Raw genomic sequence first — 14507 nt, forward strand, 5'->3', positions numbered from 1 at the left:
TGACTTTAGTATTTTGAGATCTTTTTTCTAAAAGACTACAGTGGTATAAAAAGTTTGAATATAAAGTGCCAGTATATGTATTTCCTGCAAGATCTAGAAGTAAGAAATTTGTATTCTAATGGGTAGAAGGCTAGTTCTGCTTGAAGTTCTCCTGATAAATAGACATGTATATATGTTGGGAAATTTGTGGGACTTTCTCAATATGGGGAAGAAAAAACTCTTAAATTTACTGTGTATGAAATTTCTTATCTTTCTTGGCAGGGGTAGGGAAGGTACTGACTATATTGCTAACACTTTGTGTTTCTTTATGTTTAGTTGGCTTTTAATGACCTTTTCTTTTGTTCAGAGAGAGGATGCTAAGGTCTTTCAGGCAGCCAGCTTATCAGAAGAGGAAAGGTTTGTTGGTTCTTCTTTTCGGCAGTTGAATTAGAAGGGGTTTATGAGTAAGATAGGGTGGATGCTGGTTTTGTTCCATTGCTCCATAATAGTGAGCAGTAAAGAAGGTAGCTTTAAATTGGGGGCAGTTTTGCCCTCAGAGGACATTGGTAATATCTGTAGATGTTTTTGATTGCCACAAATGGAGGTTGGGAGGATTACAACGGTCTAGTGAGTAGAAACCAGAGAGATGCTGCTAAACCAACCAGTTCCTGCTACAATGCACAGGAGCTCCCTCCTGCCCGCCACCATCAATTACTGGGCCCAAAGTGTCAAGAATGCTGAAGTTAAGATATCCTGGTGTGAATAGAGGGATAAAGGGACAGTCATTGTCTTCTTCTTTTTTTTTTTTAAATATATATATATATATATATTTATTTATTTGTTTATTTAATATTATTTTTTAGTTTTCGGTGGACACAACATCTTTATTTTTATGTGGTGCTGAGGATCGAACCCAGCACCCCGCGCATGCCAGGCGAGCGCTACCGCTTGAGCCACATCCCCAGCTCAGTCATTGTCTTCCTAATGCTAGGGGTGTTTAAGTTTTTACTGTGTGTAGCTTTGATTGCTAATTTTGGGAATTTTCAGTAAGATAAATGAGACCATAGAATTTTCAGTAAGATAATTGAGACCATAGAATTTTAGTCAAAGCCCTCAAGGGGAGGTTGTTTAGAATAGGGACTAGAACTTGGTAGTTAGTGGCTGCTATTACATTATAGCAGTGTATGTTGGGTTTATTTTCTCTCCTGATTCGTGAGGCTAGAGGAATTGGATTATTTCTCTCAAGTTACACATTACATTGTAGGGCAACTTTTAAAAGTGTCTAAAATTTTGTTAGTTGGGAATTAATTGGGAGTTAGTTCTAATACATGTAACTTAGTAAAACATCTGGAAAGTCCAGTTTAAAAACAAAACAGAAAGAAGAGAAGCCTAACTTCAGTTTTTTTAAGGATCACCTTAGTGTTAATCATGTTTTACTTTATATTTCTCTTACAACTTTAAGTGTCATGAGCTCAGGAAATTTTGCACTTAAATTTTGAGTTTGTTCAAATCTTGGTGGAGAGAGTGGATTGAAGTTCTCATTCCTTATTCTAATACAGGGTCTTCATATGACTGAAGCTGAGTCATCTGACCCTCTCAGTTTACTGTAGATACGTACTGTAAAATGATACTTAGGTGCACCTATTAGAAGCTTGAATGAACATTCTTAGGAATGAAGGTATCTAATCCTGAGTGAAAGGCACTGTAAAAATGATGAGCAATCCTTATTAGCAAAGAAATAGGGCCTTTGCCAAAGTAGAAATATTTTAGATTGTTCTTAAAATGTCACATACAGAAGTTTAGGTTAGGTGCTGAAAGAGTCTTCTTTTTAAGTTTTTTGTTTCTGATTGTTAGCAGTTTAAAGTTTTTTAGCAGTCCCCAGATGTAAACATACCAGATTAGGTATGTTAATCTCTTGATTTTAAACCGTGAATATTTTTTCTTGGAGCATAAATAGATTGTGAATTTCTTTTCCCAAAATAAATCAGTTAATTTTGTCTTCCTTGAAAACCTGTTGAGGGCTGGGGTTGTAGCTCAGTGGTAGAGTAGTAGAGCTCTTGCCTTGCATGTGTGAATCATTGGGTTTGACCCTCAGCACCATATATAAACAAATAAAACAAAATGAAAGTATTGTGTCCATTTACAACTAAAAGAAAGAAATAAAGAAAACCTGTTAAGACAGCTAATCTCTCTCCTTGATAATTTCAATAAGTGACTCAGGGAACTTTTGAGTAGACAGGACATGGTGCTGTATTTACCTTCTCCTTACCACTGTGTTGTACAGATTTGAATAGGCTTTAAATCTATAGAACCATCTTTTGATAAAGGTTTAATTGTTCACTCTTCACTGTACTTAGAATTTACATTTTCAAAAGAAAAAAATTACTGTAGTTATATGCTTTTTTCTGCCTTTTCCTGGATTAACTGAGATCTGCAGGCATCCTATAATGATGCTGATCTTCTATTCTGATGGTTCTAAAACCTCTCAGACTTACTACCCTCATTTTCGCTTTTTTTTTTTTTTTGTACCAAGGATTGAACCCAGGGGCACTAGACCACTGAGCCACATCCCCAGCCCTATTTTGTATTTTATTTAGAGATGGGGTCTCACTGAGTTGCTTAGCGCCTCACCATTGCTGAGGCTGGCTTTGAACCCGTGATCCTCCTGTCTCAGCCTCCTGAACCTCTGGGATTGCAGGCGTGTGCCACTGTGCCTGGCTCCCAGCTTTCTTTTCTTTTTTATATATTTATTTTTTAGTTGTAGTTTGACACAACACCTTTATTTTATTTATTTTTAATGTGGTGCTGAGGATTGAACCCAATGCCTCACAGGTGCTAGGCGAGTGCTCTACCACTGAGCCACAACCCCAGCCCCCAGCTTCATATTTAATAAACATTTTGAAATCCACCCTTTAATGAAATAAAATACACAGGTAATATAACTTTTCTGCACATAATTTAAAAAATTCTCTTGGAAGATAAAGGATGCACAAGAACCTGGGTTCAATCCCCAGCATCACACACAAAAAAAGGATAAATAGAAAATAATTTATGACTAATTCTAAATCATAGTTCTTTTTAATTTTTATTTTTGTGGTGCTAGGGGTATATATTTCAGTCTGTAAATATTGGATTTTTCATAACAGGAAAATCTAGTAGATGTTATCACCAAACACAGAATCAGCTTGACATGATAGCTACCCAAGTGGACTTATATAAGGATATTTGGGACTTAAATACCACTAGAAATAAAGCACCAGAATCATGAAAAATTCTTGGTCAAGGTACAAATAAAATAAAGTATACCTTTCTCTTGCTTTATTCAGTAGTTTCTTTTCTGAGCATATAGTGCATGTTAAAATTATATAGAAAGACTTGCTTAAATGTGGAATGGAATTAGGTCCTCGGCTTTGGTAGTTATAAACAATGCATATGTAAGTTTGAGAATAGAGAGATTTCATCATTTTCTGGACTTCTTATGCTTTCTTGGCGTCTGCTCATTAAATATCTGCAGCACTTTTTTTGTTTTATGTTTTTTTCCAGTGTTGGCGATTGAACTCAGGACCTTGTGCAGGGTAGGCAAGTACCCTACCACTGAGTTGTACCCCCAGCCTAAATTTCAGTAGCTCTTCTTTATTGCTGTGACAACCAAAATGCCTTCCACAGATGTCTAGCGTGTCTCCTAATGGATTGTATTTCTTTGTTAAGAGTGACTTCTAGGGCTGGGGTTGTGGCTCAGTAGCCGAGTGCCCAGCATGTGTGAGGCACTGGGTTCAACCTCAGCTCTGCATAAAAATAATAAGCAAAATAAAAGCATTGTGTCCTTCTACAATTAAAAATTACAAAAAAAAAAAAAAAAAAAAAAAAAAGAGTGACTGCTAAGCTGGGTGTGGTACACTCTTAAAATCCCAACAATTTGGCAGGCTGACTTAGGAGATTCACCAGTTGGAGGCTGGCCTGGGCAACTTCAGTGAGACCTGGTCTCAAAATGAAAAATATAAAGGTCTGGGAATGTAGCTCAGTACCTCAGTGGTAGAATTTCCTGGGCTCAATTTCCAGTCCTGGGGGGGCAGGGAATCTAGACATAATGAAGAAAATTTTTTTATTTTATCATTTATTTCTTTTCTCTTTTTTTTTTTTTTTTTGAATTCTTTAACAAAGTAACTCTTCATTTTACAAGATTCAGTCTTGTCTTTTAGACATTTACAAGTTGCACTTGACAAAGGTTTACCTGTTCTTTAGGTACCTTTACATTCTCATTTCCTTATCACTCTTCCTATTTATTTTTGCAGTACTGGGGATTGAATTTAGAACCTCACACATGCAACCCTTTAAAAAAAATTGTTTTTCTTTTTTTTTTTGAGAAACGTCTTATGTAATTGCTAAGGCTGGCCTCAAGTTTTTTATTTTCCTGCTTCAGCCTCTTTAGTACCTAAGATTACAGGTGTGTGCCATACCCCTGGCTCCTTACCACTTTTACTACCATTTCCTTTGTCATTAGTGTTGAAACAGTGCCTGGTACATAGTAGATGTTCATTAATTACTTGTTTAATGAGGGAATTGTAATTGTAGGCTTTTTTCCCCTTGTCATTTTCTGTCTGTGTACCTGGTAAATGATGAGGATATCATAAAAAAACTTAAAAAAAAATACAAACCTGTAGACAATCGAATAAATAATTGGCTCAAAGCAGTGTTCCAGTGGACCATTTAGCATTACTGTTAGGCAGAGTTGAACCTTTTTGTTTTGAACATAGCATTGTTACTACATAAGAGAGTAGAGGAGACTGTCCATAGATACATGCCCTTCAGAATGACTGAATGGGTCTTTCATTAATCATTTGTAACTGAATTTGTTGAATATAACTTCATCTAGTAGATCTTTTCTAATTTAAGTAGTAGTCAGGGTACTTTAACCCTCAAGCTTTATAAACTGTTGATTCTGTGATTTTGAATTTATAGTGCCAGTTACTAGTGATCTTGTAATATGGTAACTGCTGAAAGTTTGGAGGCATTAGTGTACCTAGTTAAGAAAAGTTAGGTTGAAGACTGGAAATTTTGTAGCTTAACCTCATTGATTTGAAAAATATTAACTGTTATTTATTTGGATCGCTCATACACTGTGAAAACTGTTATAATTGTACACATTCACTTCATGTGTAATAACATGTAAAACATAAATTCATCAAATCAACTTTCTCTGCTAGTCTTGTTTTGAGTGTTGTAGATTAAAAAGTGATTGGCTGGACATGGTGGCACAGGCCTGTAATCCCAGTGACTGGGGAGGCTGACACAGGAGGGTCACCATGTTTGAAGCCAGTCTTAGCCATTTAGCAACATTCTGCCTCAAAATAAAATATAAAATCCGGGTGTGGTGACCCACACCTATCATCCCAGTGGGTTGGGAGGCTGAAGCAAGGAGGATCATGAGTTCAAAGCCAGCCTCAGCAACTTAGCGAGGCCCTAGGCAACTTAGGGAGACCTTGCCCACTATCCAAAACAGAATATAACAAAACAAAACCCAAAGTAATTGAAAGTGATATTAATGAGAATCATAAAATGTTTAATTCCCTGAAATTTTCAACCTTTATGTATATAATTAATGGTGCTGGAGTTGAACCCAGGGCCTCACATACCAAACAAGCCTTTTACTGCTCAGCTACATCAACTTTATTTCATTAATACACTAAAATTATTGGCTTATTATTCTCTATCAAGTGCAGATGCTGATTCAATGAGAGGAACTTCCTTAACCTCACACACTAGCATCCTGTTTTAATATACATGGATAGATTCAGAGTTCCTAAGGTTTTTAATAAGGTTGGCAGTGTAACATAGATTTGTCTCATCCTGCAACACTCGTGCTAAGAAAGGATTTCAAATGAGTCTATTTCTATTCCCAAGTGTGATATTTTCTTCCAAGGACAGAGGTGTGCGCCCAGGCACACACTTTGTATTTATGGAGTGTGAAGTGCAGCACTTTGAATTTGGTTTGTGTTTCATAGTAACAATAAAATACTAGGTACTATTCGATCTTGCACTCATTCAGCGACTTTATTAGTGTCTATTATATTCCAGGAGCTGTTCTTGGTACTTAGTCTATATTTAGAAAGAAGTAAAATGATTCATGAAACGTTGAGAAAAATGGGTAGTGGAATTAGGATTTAAGTATTTTCTCCTCCTTTAAACATTAAAATAGTGTAACTATCTCAGAATTAGAATAAATACCTTTTTGCCCATTTTACATCTTGAAGTCACAACTTTTTATTCTTAAAGCCCTTTCCTACCATTTTTAAACTGTAGGAAAGGGCTTTAAGAATAAAAAGTTGTGACTTCAAGATGTAAAACTAACAATTAACTCATTTTGCAACTGTTATCCCTGTTCATAGTTGGTTTTATTTATTTTACTAATTAAATATATAAAGTATTATGTCACTGAGAAAAAAGTTTTCTTTTAGTCTTTTTTTTTTTTTTTTTGTACTGGGGATTGAACCCAGGGATGCTTTACTACTGAGCTACATCCCCAGTCCTTTTTTTTTTTTTGGTACTAGGGGATTGAACCTAGGGTGCTAACTGCTGAGCCTCATCCCCTGTCCTCTTTATTTTTTATTTTGAAGCAGGGTCTTGCTAAGTTGCTTAGGGCATTGGTAAGTTGCTGAGGCTGTGTGAACTTGCAGTCCTCCTGCCTCAGCCTCCTAAGCTGCTGGGATTACAGGTGTGTGCCACCGTGCCTGGCTTTTTCATTCCTTAAACACATGATTGAACCTTCTAAGGCCTTATTTTCCTTGTCTGTAAACCAAGGCAGTTTAGTTGCATTCATCTCTGCTATCTGCTTTACTGATTTGAGCATTTGGGTATTTTTGGATTTCATATAAGAGAATTTTGTTCTATAGTTTTTCCACATAGAAAATTATATGATAGTCATCAAATTAATCTTGTTGGGAGTTAAATATACCTTGAAACTATCTTCTTTATGAGTTACAAACTCATATGTTCTCTTGTTTTATGGTGACTAACAATTTTGAAAATTGCTAGTCAGAATCCAGGACATAATGCAAAGCAATGTCAAGATTTTTCTTCTCTTCGCCCTTTCTTTCTTTTTTATGGTGCTGGGGGTTGAATCCCTGCCCTTGCACATGCTAGACAAACACTCTTACCTATGTACCCACAGCCCAGCAATACCTTGTTAATGCTGGAAATGTTGACTGAATAAATTAACACTTGTTTTGAAGACTTGGGATTCAGTAGCATGTACATTTGACCTGGAAAAACTTTCTTTTTATTTTTTTCAACCCTTATTTATTTTTATGTAGTGCTGAGGATCAAATCCTCACACATGCTGGGCAACTGCTCTACCACTGAGCTATAATTCCAGTCCTTGGAAAACTTTCTTTTCAGAACTTATTAAAAAATAAATATACCTCATGGTTTTCCTTTGAGGTTGATTTTAAGTTGCTTTCATTATTAAAGTTCTATTCAGTGAACTCTATTGTTTTCTTACTCTGTAGTGGTCTGTGGCTACTGTTAAGGACCAGTTTGTATGTGATCTTTGCTGACTTGAATGCCTCTTGGTATCCTTATCTTCTTGATGGAAAGTCAATACAAGAATTCTGAGTACTTATAATTTTTTTAAATATCTTTATTTTACTTATTTCTTTTAATGTAGTGCTGAGGCTCGAATCCAGGGCCTTGTACCTGCTAAGCTAGTGCTTTACCACTGAGCCACAACCCCAGCCCCTGAGTACTTGTATTTTGATAGAGAGGTCTAAACTAGAGATTTTGGATCGCCTTGAGGGCGGTGATAGGAAGATGTAGGTAGATGTAATTTAAAGATCTGTTCTTTAACTTAAAGATTTTTTTTTTCTTTTTTTCTTTTTTGATACTAGGGATTAAACCAGGGTCACTCAACCACTGAGCCACATTCCCAGACTCCTTTGTTTTCTGTTTTGAGATAAGAGTCTCACTCAGTTGCTTAGTCCCTTGCTAAGTTGCTGAGGCTGGCACCTGCTTTAGCCTCCTGAGTTCTGGGATTACAGGTGTGTGCCATTAAAAGTGTATGCCTTATTCCTGTCCTTTGGTTTTAAAATAATACTTTTCAAATGAAATAATGGTGATAGTAAGTGGTGATTTAAAAAAAATGTTTTTTGTCAAATTGAAAAAGTTGGCAATTCACGTTCGTTTCTATTTTTTTTTTTTTAATTTTAATTTTAAAATTGAACTGCTTTGTGGAATCTAAATGTTTGGAAATAATCAGTTATCTAAATAACTTTCTCAAACTATGCCTGGAGATTTAATAGGAGTTCATTCATGATAAAATAGTTTATACTCTCCTCCACCCCCATCTCTATCCCTTCATTTCCCCATTTATGACACAGTCTTTCTGAAAAATGAAAATATAGTTCAGAATGGTTCTGAAAAAGTTATTCAGTAAAGCACCATGCTTAATATTCTTTAATTCATCCTTTTCCAGGTCTTTTTTTCCCTTAAGAGACCAGTGATTGGGGCTGGGGCTGGGGCTCAGTGGTTGAGCACTTGCCTGGCATGTGTGAGGCACTGGGTTCCATCATCAGCACCACATAAAAATAAGTAAATAAAGGCCCATCAACAAATAAAAAGATCTATTGAAAAAGAGACCATTGCTTAATAACTTAAGGCATGGCTTAAGAAATGTTTCATATCCAAAAGAATTTATTAGACTTACAGTTGGTTGAGAACTTATTACATTTCAGGTACCGTTTATGATAATATGTAAATTCTAGATTATGATTTCCAACCTATTTTAATGCACTTGTGTCAATTTCTTTGAAGTATTTGCAAAATTGAAACCTTGGTACTTAATGGGTGAGCAACATGATATTTTGACATACCTAAACATAGTGAAACCATTACTAAAATATAGTAGTGGAAGTGATTTTATAGAGCATATGCTTTGTAGGTGATTTCTATGACTTGAAGTCCCAGATTATTTTTTTTCTTTCTGCACAGCATATGTAGAACTTAGACTGTATTTGCTGAGTGAATGACTTGTCAGTTTATGAAAGAAGATTCTATCAGCCTAAACTGGAAAGTAAGAAGATAAATTATAAACCAAACGACTGTGCCTTTTGTTGTTGTCCTCCCCTGCCCCTGTGAAACTGTCACCTTATATTGTTGTGTCTGTTCCCTCAGGGATTGCACCCAAGGGCTCATACTTGCTAAGCAAGTACAGTTTAAGTTTTATACAAGGTTAATTATACAGTTTTACACTGTTTGAAATATTCAGCTTTTCAACTATTAACGCCTTGGTTTTTCACATTCTCCATCATTTCGTTCCTTCATTCCAGGACATGACTGAACACTAACATTATCAGGGACTCCCACACACAAGGGTATCATCAGTGAACCTTCTTTAGCTCACTGTGTAGTGAGGCAGAAAATCAGGTCACAGGACAAAGCGTTATTTGATGTGAGCTCACTGATGTGATGAACAAGAAACCAAATTTTCTAAGAACAAAGAAGAACTGAACTACAAGAATTAGAAAAAAGGTTAACCTCATACAACAAAATGTAGCCAGAAAAGATTTAACTATATAGTGTTTTAGCTTACACTAAAGTAGTAGGAAATAGAGCAACCTAGTTGCACAGATTTAAAATGGTAAATGATCCCCCAAATATCAGTCTTTAGCTCTGAGGTGTGGCACAGTAGTTCTGTTTATTTATTTATTTATATGTGGTGCTGAGAATGGTACCCAGGGCCTCACACATGCTAGGCGAGCGCTCTGCCACTGAGCTACAACTGCAGCCCCTCTTCTCTTCTTTTTAACTGAGTAGATCGCTACATGAGTGAGAGACACGACTTCCTGCTTTTTGAAGGAGAGTTGGATAAGTCAGTTGTGCTCTAGAAACAGGTCTGTACTAAGTCTGCGAAGGTACTGGTGGAACTGGGAGCAGAACTCACAAGTTGTGTTGTCTTTATTTTGGAGTTTGAAAGAATTCCCCACGCAAAGACACTTCGCTGGGAGAATTCCAATTTTATTGCAAAAGGCTGTGTGCTTATATAGATCCAAGGGGAGATGGCAGGGCTTAGATAAATGGCAGGCCACCCCTATATTGGCAAGTTCTTCCAGATATCGGCCCCGGAGCCCAGGAATTAGTTCTCATTGGGGCTAAGGTTCCCCGCCAGCGAGATTTGAAACTGGCTCCGGCGGGAGAGTTCACAGGGCGGGAACTTTTCGCGCCACTGCAGAAAAGGGGAAGGTAGGAAGAGGAGGTCGTTAGGCGCCGTGTTGGGGTTTTTCTCTGGGGTGCGGCTGCCCTTTATACTTTTCCCAGCAGAGTTCATCTGATGCTCTTGAGGAGGAAGTACAACTTGGCTTAAAACAGGTGATAGGGATCATGGAGCCAGTCTCAAGAAAAAAACAAGAGTCCGGGGCTGGGGCTGGGGCTGGGGCTGGGGCTGGGGCTCAGTGGTAGAGTTGCCTTGTGTGTGTGAGGCGATGGGTTCGACCCTCAGCACCACGTAAAATAAAACAAAGTAAAGGCCTGCTATCCATCTGCAACTACCAAAACGAAAAACAACAACCCCTCCACTCACACACAGGGTCCTTAACTTGGAGATGTAGCTTGACACGGAATCAAGGGGTGACGCCTACTGGATGGGATGGGATGTGTTTAAAACTTTTGTATTTCTAACCCTCCTATAGCCGGGGTGCATCTCAGAGCATTTGCCTAATGTGTGGGCCCTGGTTTGATCCCCAGTATCATCAAGTGGGGAGAAAAAGCTAATTCTTCTAATGAGGGCTCTGAACTGTTTTGCCATGTGTCAGTTTCTCAAAGGGAATGCGGAGAGTAGGCATTTACTTATTTATTTGCTTGTTTGCTTATTTATTTATTTAACAGTAGAGTGCATTTTGACATATTGTATACAAAATGGAGCACGACTTCTCATTCCTCTGGCTGTATATGGTGCAGATTCACTCCAGTCATGTAATCATACATGTATATAGGGTAATGCCGTCTGTTTCATTCTGTCCTTCTTCCCATCCCCACACCCCCACCCCTCCCTTCACTCCCCTTTACAGAAATCAGCCTTCATTCTTTCCTATCCCCGCCGCCCCACTATAAAACAGTATCCACTTATCAGAGAAAACATTTGACTTTTGGCTTTATGGGATTGGCTTGTTTCACTTAGCATGATATTCTCTAGTTCCATCCATTTACCTTCAAATGCCGTATTTTTTTTCTTCTTTAAGGCTGAGTAATATTCCATTGTGTGTAGGTACCACATTTTCTATATCCATTCATCTGTTGAAGGGCATTTAGGTTGGCTCCATAGTTTAGCTATTGTGAATTGAGCTGCTGTAAACATTAATGTGGCTGTGTCACTGTAGTATGCTGATTTTAAGTCCTTTGGGTATAAATTGAGAAGTGGGATAGCTGGGTCAAATGGTGGATCCTTTCCAAGTTTTTCTGAGGTATCTCCATACTGCTTTTCATAGTGGTTGCATCAGTTTGCAGTCCCATCAGCAACGTATGAGTGTACCTTTTCCCCACATCCTTGCCAACACTTGTTATTGCTTGTATTCTTGGCAATTGCCATTCTGACTGGAGTGAGATGGAATCTTAGAGTAGGTTTGATTTGCATTTCTCTAATTGCTAGAGATGATGAGCCTTTTTTCATCTTTGTTGATCGATTGTGTTTCTTCTTCTCTGAAATGTCTGTTCACTTCCTTAGTACACTTATTGATTGTGTGTGTGAGTGTGTGTATTTTGAGTTCTTTATGTGTCTTGGAGATTAATTAGTGCTGTGTCTGAGGTGTGTGTGGTAAACAGTTTTTCCCATTTTGTAGGCTCTCTCATGATGTTATTGATCGTTTCCTTTGCTGAGAAGAAGCTTTTTAGTTTAAGTTCATCCCATTTATTGATTCTTGATTTTACTTCTTGTGCTTTAGGAGTCTTGTTAAGAAAGTCAGGTCCTAAGCCAACATGAAAATTTGGGCCTACTTTTTTTTCTATTAGGCACAGGATCTCTATTCTCATGTCTTTGATCAACTTTGAGTTGATTTTTCTGCGGGGTGAGAGATAGAAGTTTAATTTCATTTTGCTACATGTAGATTTCCAGTTTTTCCAGCACGGTTTGTTGAATAGGCTATCTTTTCTCCAGTGTGTGTTTTTGGCACCTATGAGATAACCGTATTTGTGTAGGTTTGTCTCTGTCTCTTCTGTTTTATACCATTGGTCTATATGTCTATTTTGGTACCAATACTGTGCCTAGTAATATTCCATTGTGTGTATGTACCACATTTTTTTTTATCCATTCATCTGTTGAAGGGCATCATTCTGCCTATCCAAGAGCATGGGAGATCTTTCCATCTTCTCTTTTTCAATTTCTTTTCTAGTGTTCCGTTTTCATTGTAGGTCTTTCACCTCTTGTTACATTGATCCCCAAGTATATTATTATTATTATTTTTTTTTGAGGCTATTGTGAATGAGGTGGTTTTCCTAATTTCTCTTGGATTAATTGCTTATGTTTAGAAATGCATTTGATTTATGGGTATTGATTTTATATCCTGTTACTTTGCTGAATTCATTTATCTAAAAGTTTTCTGGTGGAATTTTTTGGATCTTCTAAATATAGAATTGTATCATTAGCAATAGTGATAGTTTGAGTTCTTTTTTTTTTTTTTTTTCTGTGTGTATCCCTTTAATTTCTTTCATCTATCTGTCTGATGTTGAATAGAAGTGATGAAAGAGGGCATCCGTGTCATTTTCCAGTTTTTAGAGTGAATGCCTTCAATTTTTCTCCATTTAGAATGATGCTGGCCTTGGGTTTAGCATACATAGCTTTTTAACTGTTGAGGTATGTTCTTACTATCCTAGTTTTTTTTTTTTTTTTTTTTTACTGTTTTGAACATGAAGAGGTGCTCTATCAGCATCTATTGGGATGATCATATGATTCTTGTCTTTAAGACTATTGATGTGATGTGTGTATTGATATCCATACGTTGAACCAACCTTGCATCCCTGGTGCACTATCTTTTTAATATGTTTTTGTATGTGACTTGCCAGAATTTAATTGAGATTTTTTGCATCTATGTTCATCAGGGATGTTGGTCTAGAGTTTTCTTTCCTTGATGGGTCTTAGTCTGGTTTTGGTATCAGGGTGATACTAGCTTCATAGGATGATTTTGGAAGAGTTCCCTCCTTTTCTATTTCATGGAATAATTTGAAGAGTATTGGTGTTAATTCTTCTCTGAAGGTCTTGTAGAACTCGGCTGAGAATCCGTCTGGTTGCAGACTTTTTTTTGGTTGGTAGGCTTTTGATGGCATCTTCTATTTCATTGCTTGAAATTGATCTGTTTAAATTGTGTATGTCCTCCTGATTCAGTTTGGGCCGATCACATGCCTCTAGAAATTTGACAGAGTCTTTGGGATTTTCTGTTTTACTAGAGCATAAATTTTCAAAATAGTTTCTAATTATCTTCTGTATTTTAATAGTGCCTGTTGTAATATTTCCATGTTCATCGTAAATTTTAGTAATTTTTTCTCTTCGTGAGGGTGGCTAAGGGTTTATCAATTTTATTTATTTTTTCAAAGAGCCAGCTTTATGTCTTGTCAATTTTTCAGTTGTTTGTTTCAGTTTTATTGATTTCAGCCCTGATTTTAATTATTTCCTGTCTTCTACTACTTGTGGTATTGATTTGTTCTTTTTCTAGGACTTTGAGATGTAATGTCAGGTAGTTTACTTGTTGACTTTTATTCTTTTAATGAATGAGCTTATGCAATGAACTTTCCTCTTGGTACAGCCTACATAGTGTCCCAGGGATGTTGATATGTTGTATTGGAGTTCTCGCTTGTTTTTTATGTCCTCCTGGATGTCTTCTGTTATCCATGCATCATTCAATAGTGTATTGTCCCAGTGGCTCTGGAGGCTGAGGCAGGACGATCACAAGTTCAAAGCCAGCCTCAGCAACAGTGAGGCACTAAGCAACTTAGTGAGACCCTGTCTCTAAATACAGTACAAAATGGGGCTGGGGATGTGGCTCAGTGGTTGAGTGCCCCTGAGTTCAATCCCCAGTACCCTCTCCCCCGCCTCCCCGCCCCATGTATTGTTTAGTCTCCTCTTTTTTATTTTATCATTGATTTCTAATTTCATCCCATTATGGTCTGATAGAATGCAGGGTAGTATCTCTATTTTTTTTGTATTTGCTAAGACTTGCTTTGCGGCGTAACATATGGTCTGTTTTAGAGAAGGATCCGTGTGCTGCTGAGAAACAGTGAATTAGCTTTTTGATGAATGAAATATTCTGTATATGTCTGTTGAATCTGAATTATTGATTCCATCGTTTCTTTGTTTAATTTTTGTTTGGAAGATCTGTTCAGTGATGGGAGGTGTAGTAAAGTCACCCAGTATTATTGTGTTGTAGTCTCTTTGATTTTTGAAATTGAGAAGGGTTTGTATGATATACATGGGTGCTCCATTGTTTGGGGCATAGATATATATGATTATTATGTCTTTTTAAAAAATATTTTTTAGTTGTTGATGGACCTTT

General features: G+C 37.1%; 1 protein-coding gene across 7 annotated transcripts in view; it reads left to right on the plus strand.

Annotated features, from left to right (window-relative positions):
- Positions 1–14507, plus strand: part of Rnf115 (ring finger protein 115) — a 90410-nt gene that overhangs the window by 6993 nt on the left and 68910 nt on the right. The window contains exon 1 of one of the 7 annotated variants that reach the window (XM_071618496.1): positions 8973–9043. The exons of the other annotated variants lie outside the window; for them this stretch is intronic. Coding sequence (XP_071474597.1) covers positions 8996–9043 — 48 coding nt within the window. The 5' untranslated portion in view covers positions 8973–8995. Of the gene's footprint in view, positions 1–8972; positions 9044–14507 lie in introns of those variants that run through there. 7 annotated transcript variants of the gene reach the window in all.

This window comes from Marmota flaviventris, chromosome 10 (assembly GCF_047511675.1).
Source record: "Marmota flaviventris isolate mMarFla1 chromosome 10, mMarFla1.hap1, whole genome shotgun sequence".
In the NCBI taxonomy this organism is placed as follows: domain Eukaryota; kingdom Metazoa; phylum Chordata; class Mammalia; order Rodentia; family Sciuridae; genus Marmota; species Marmota flaviventris.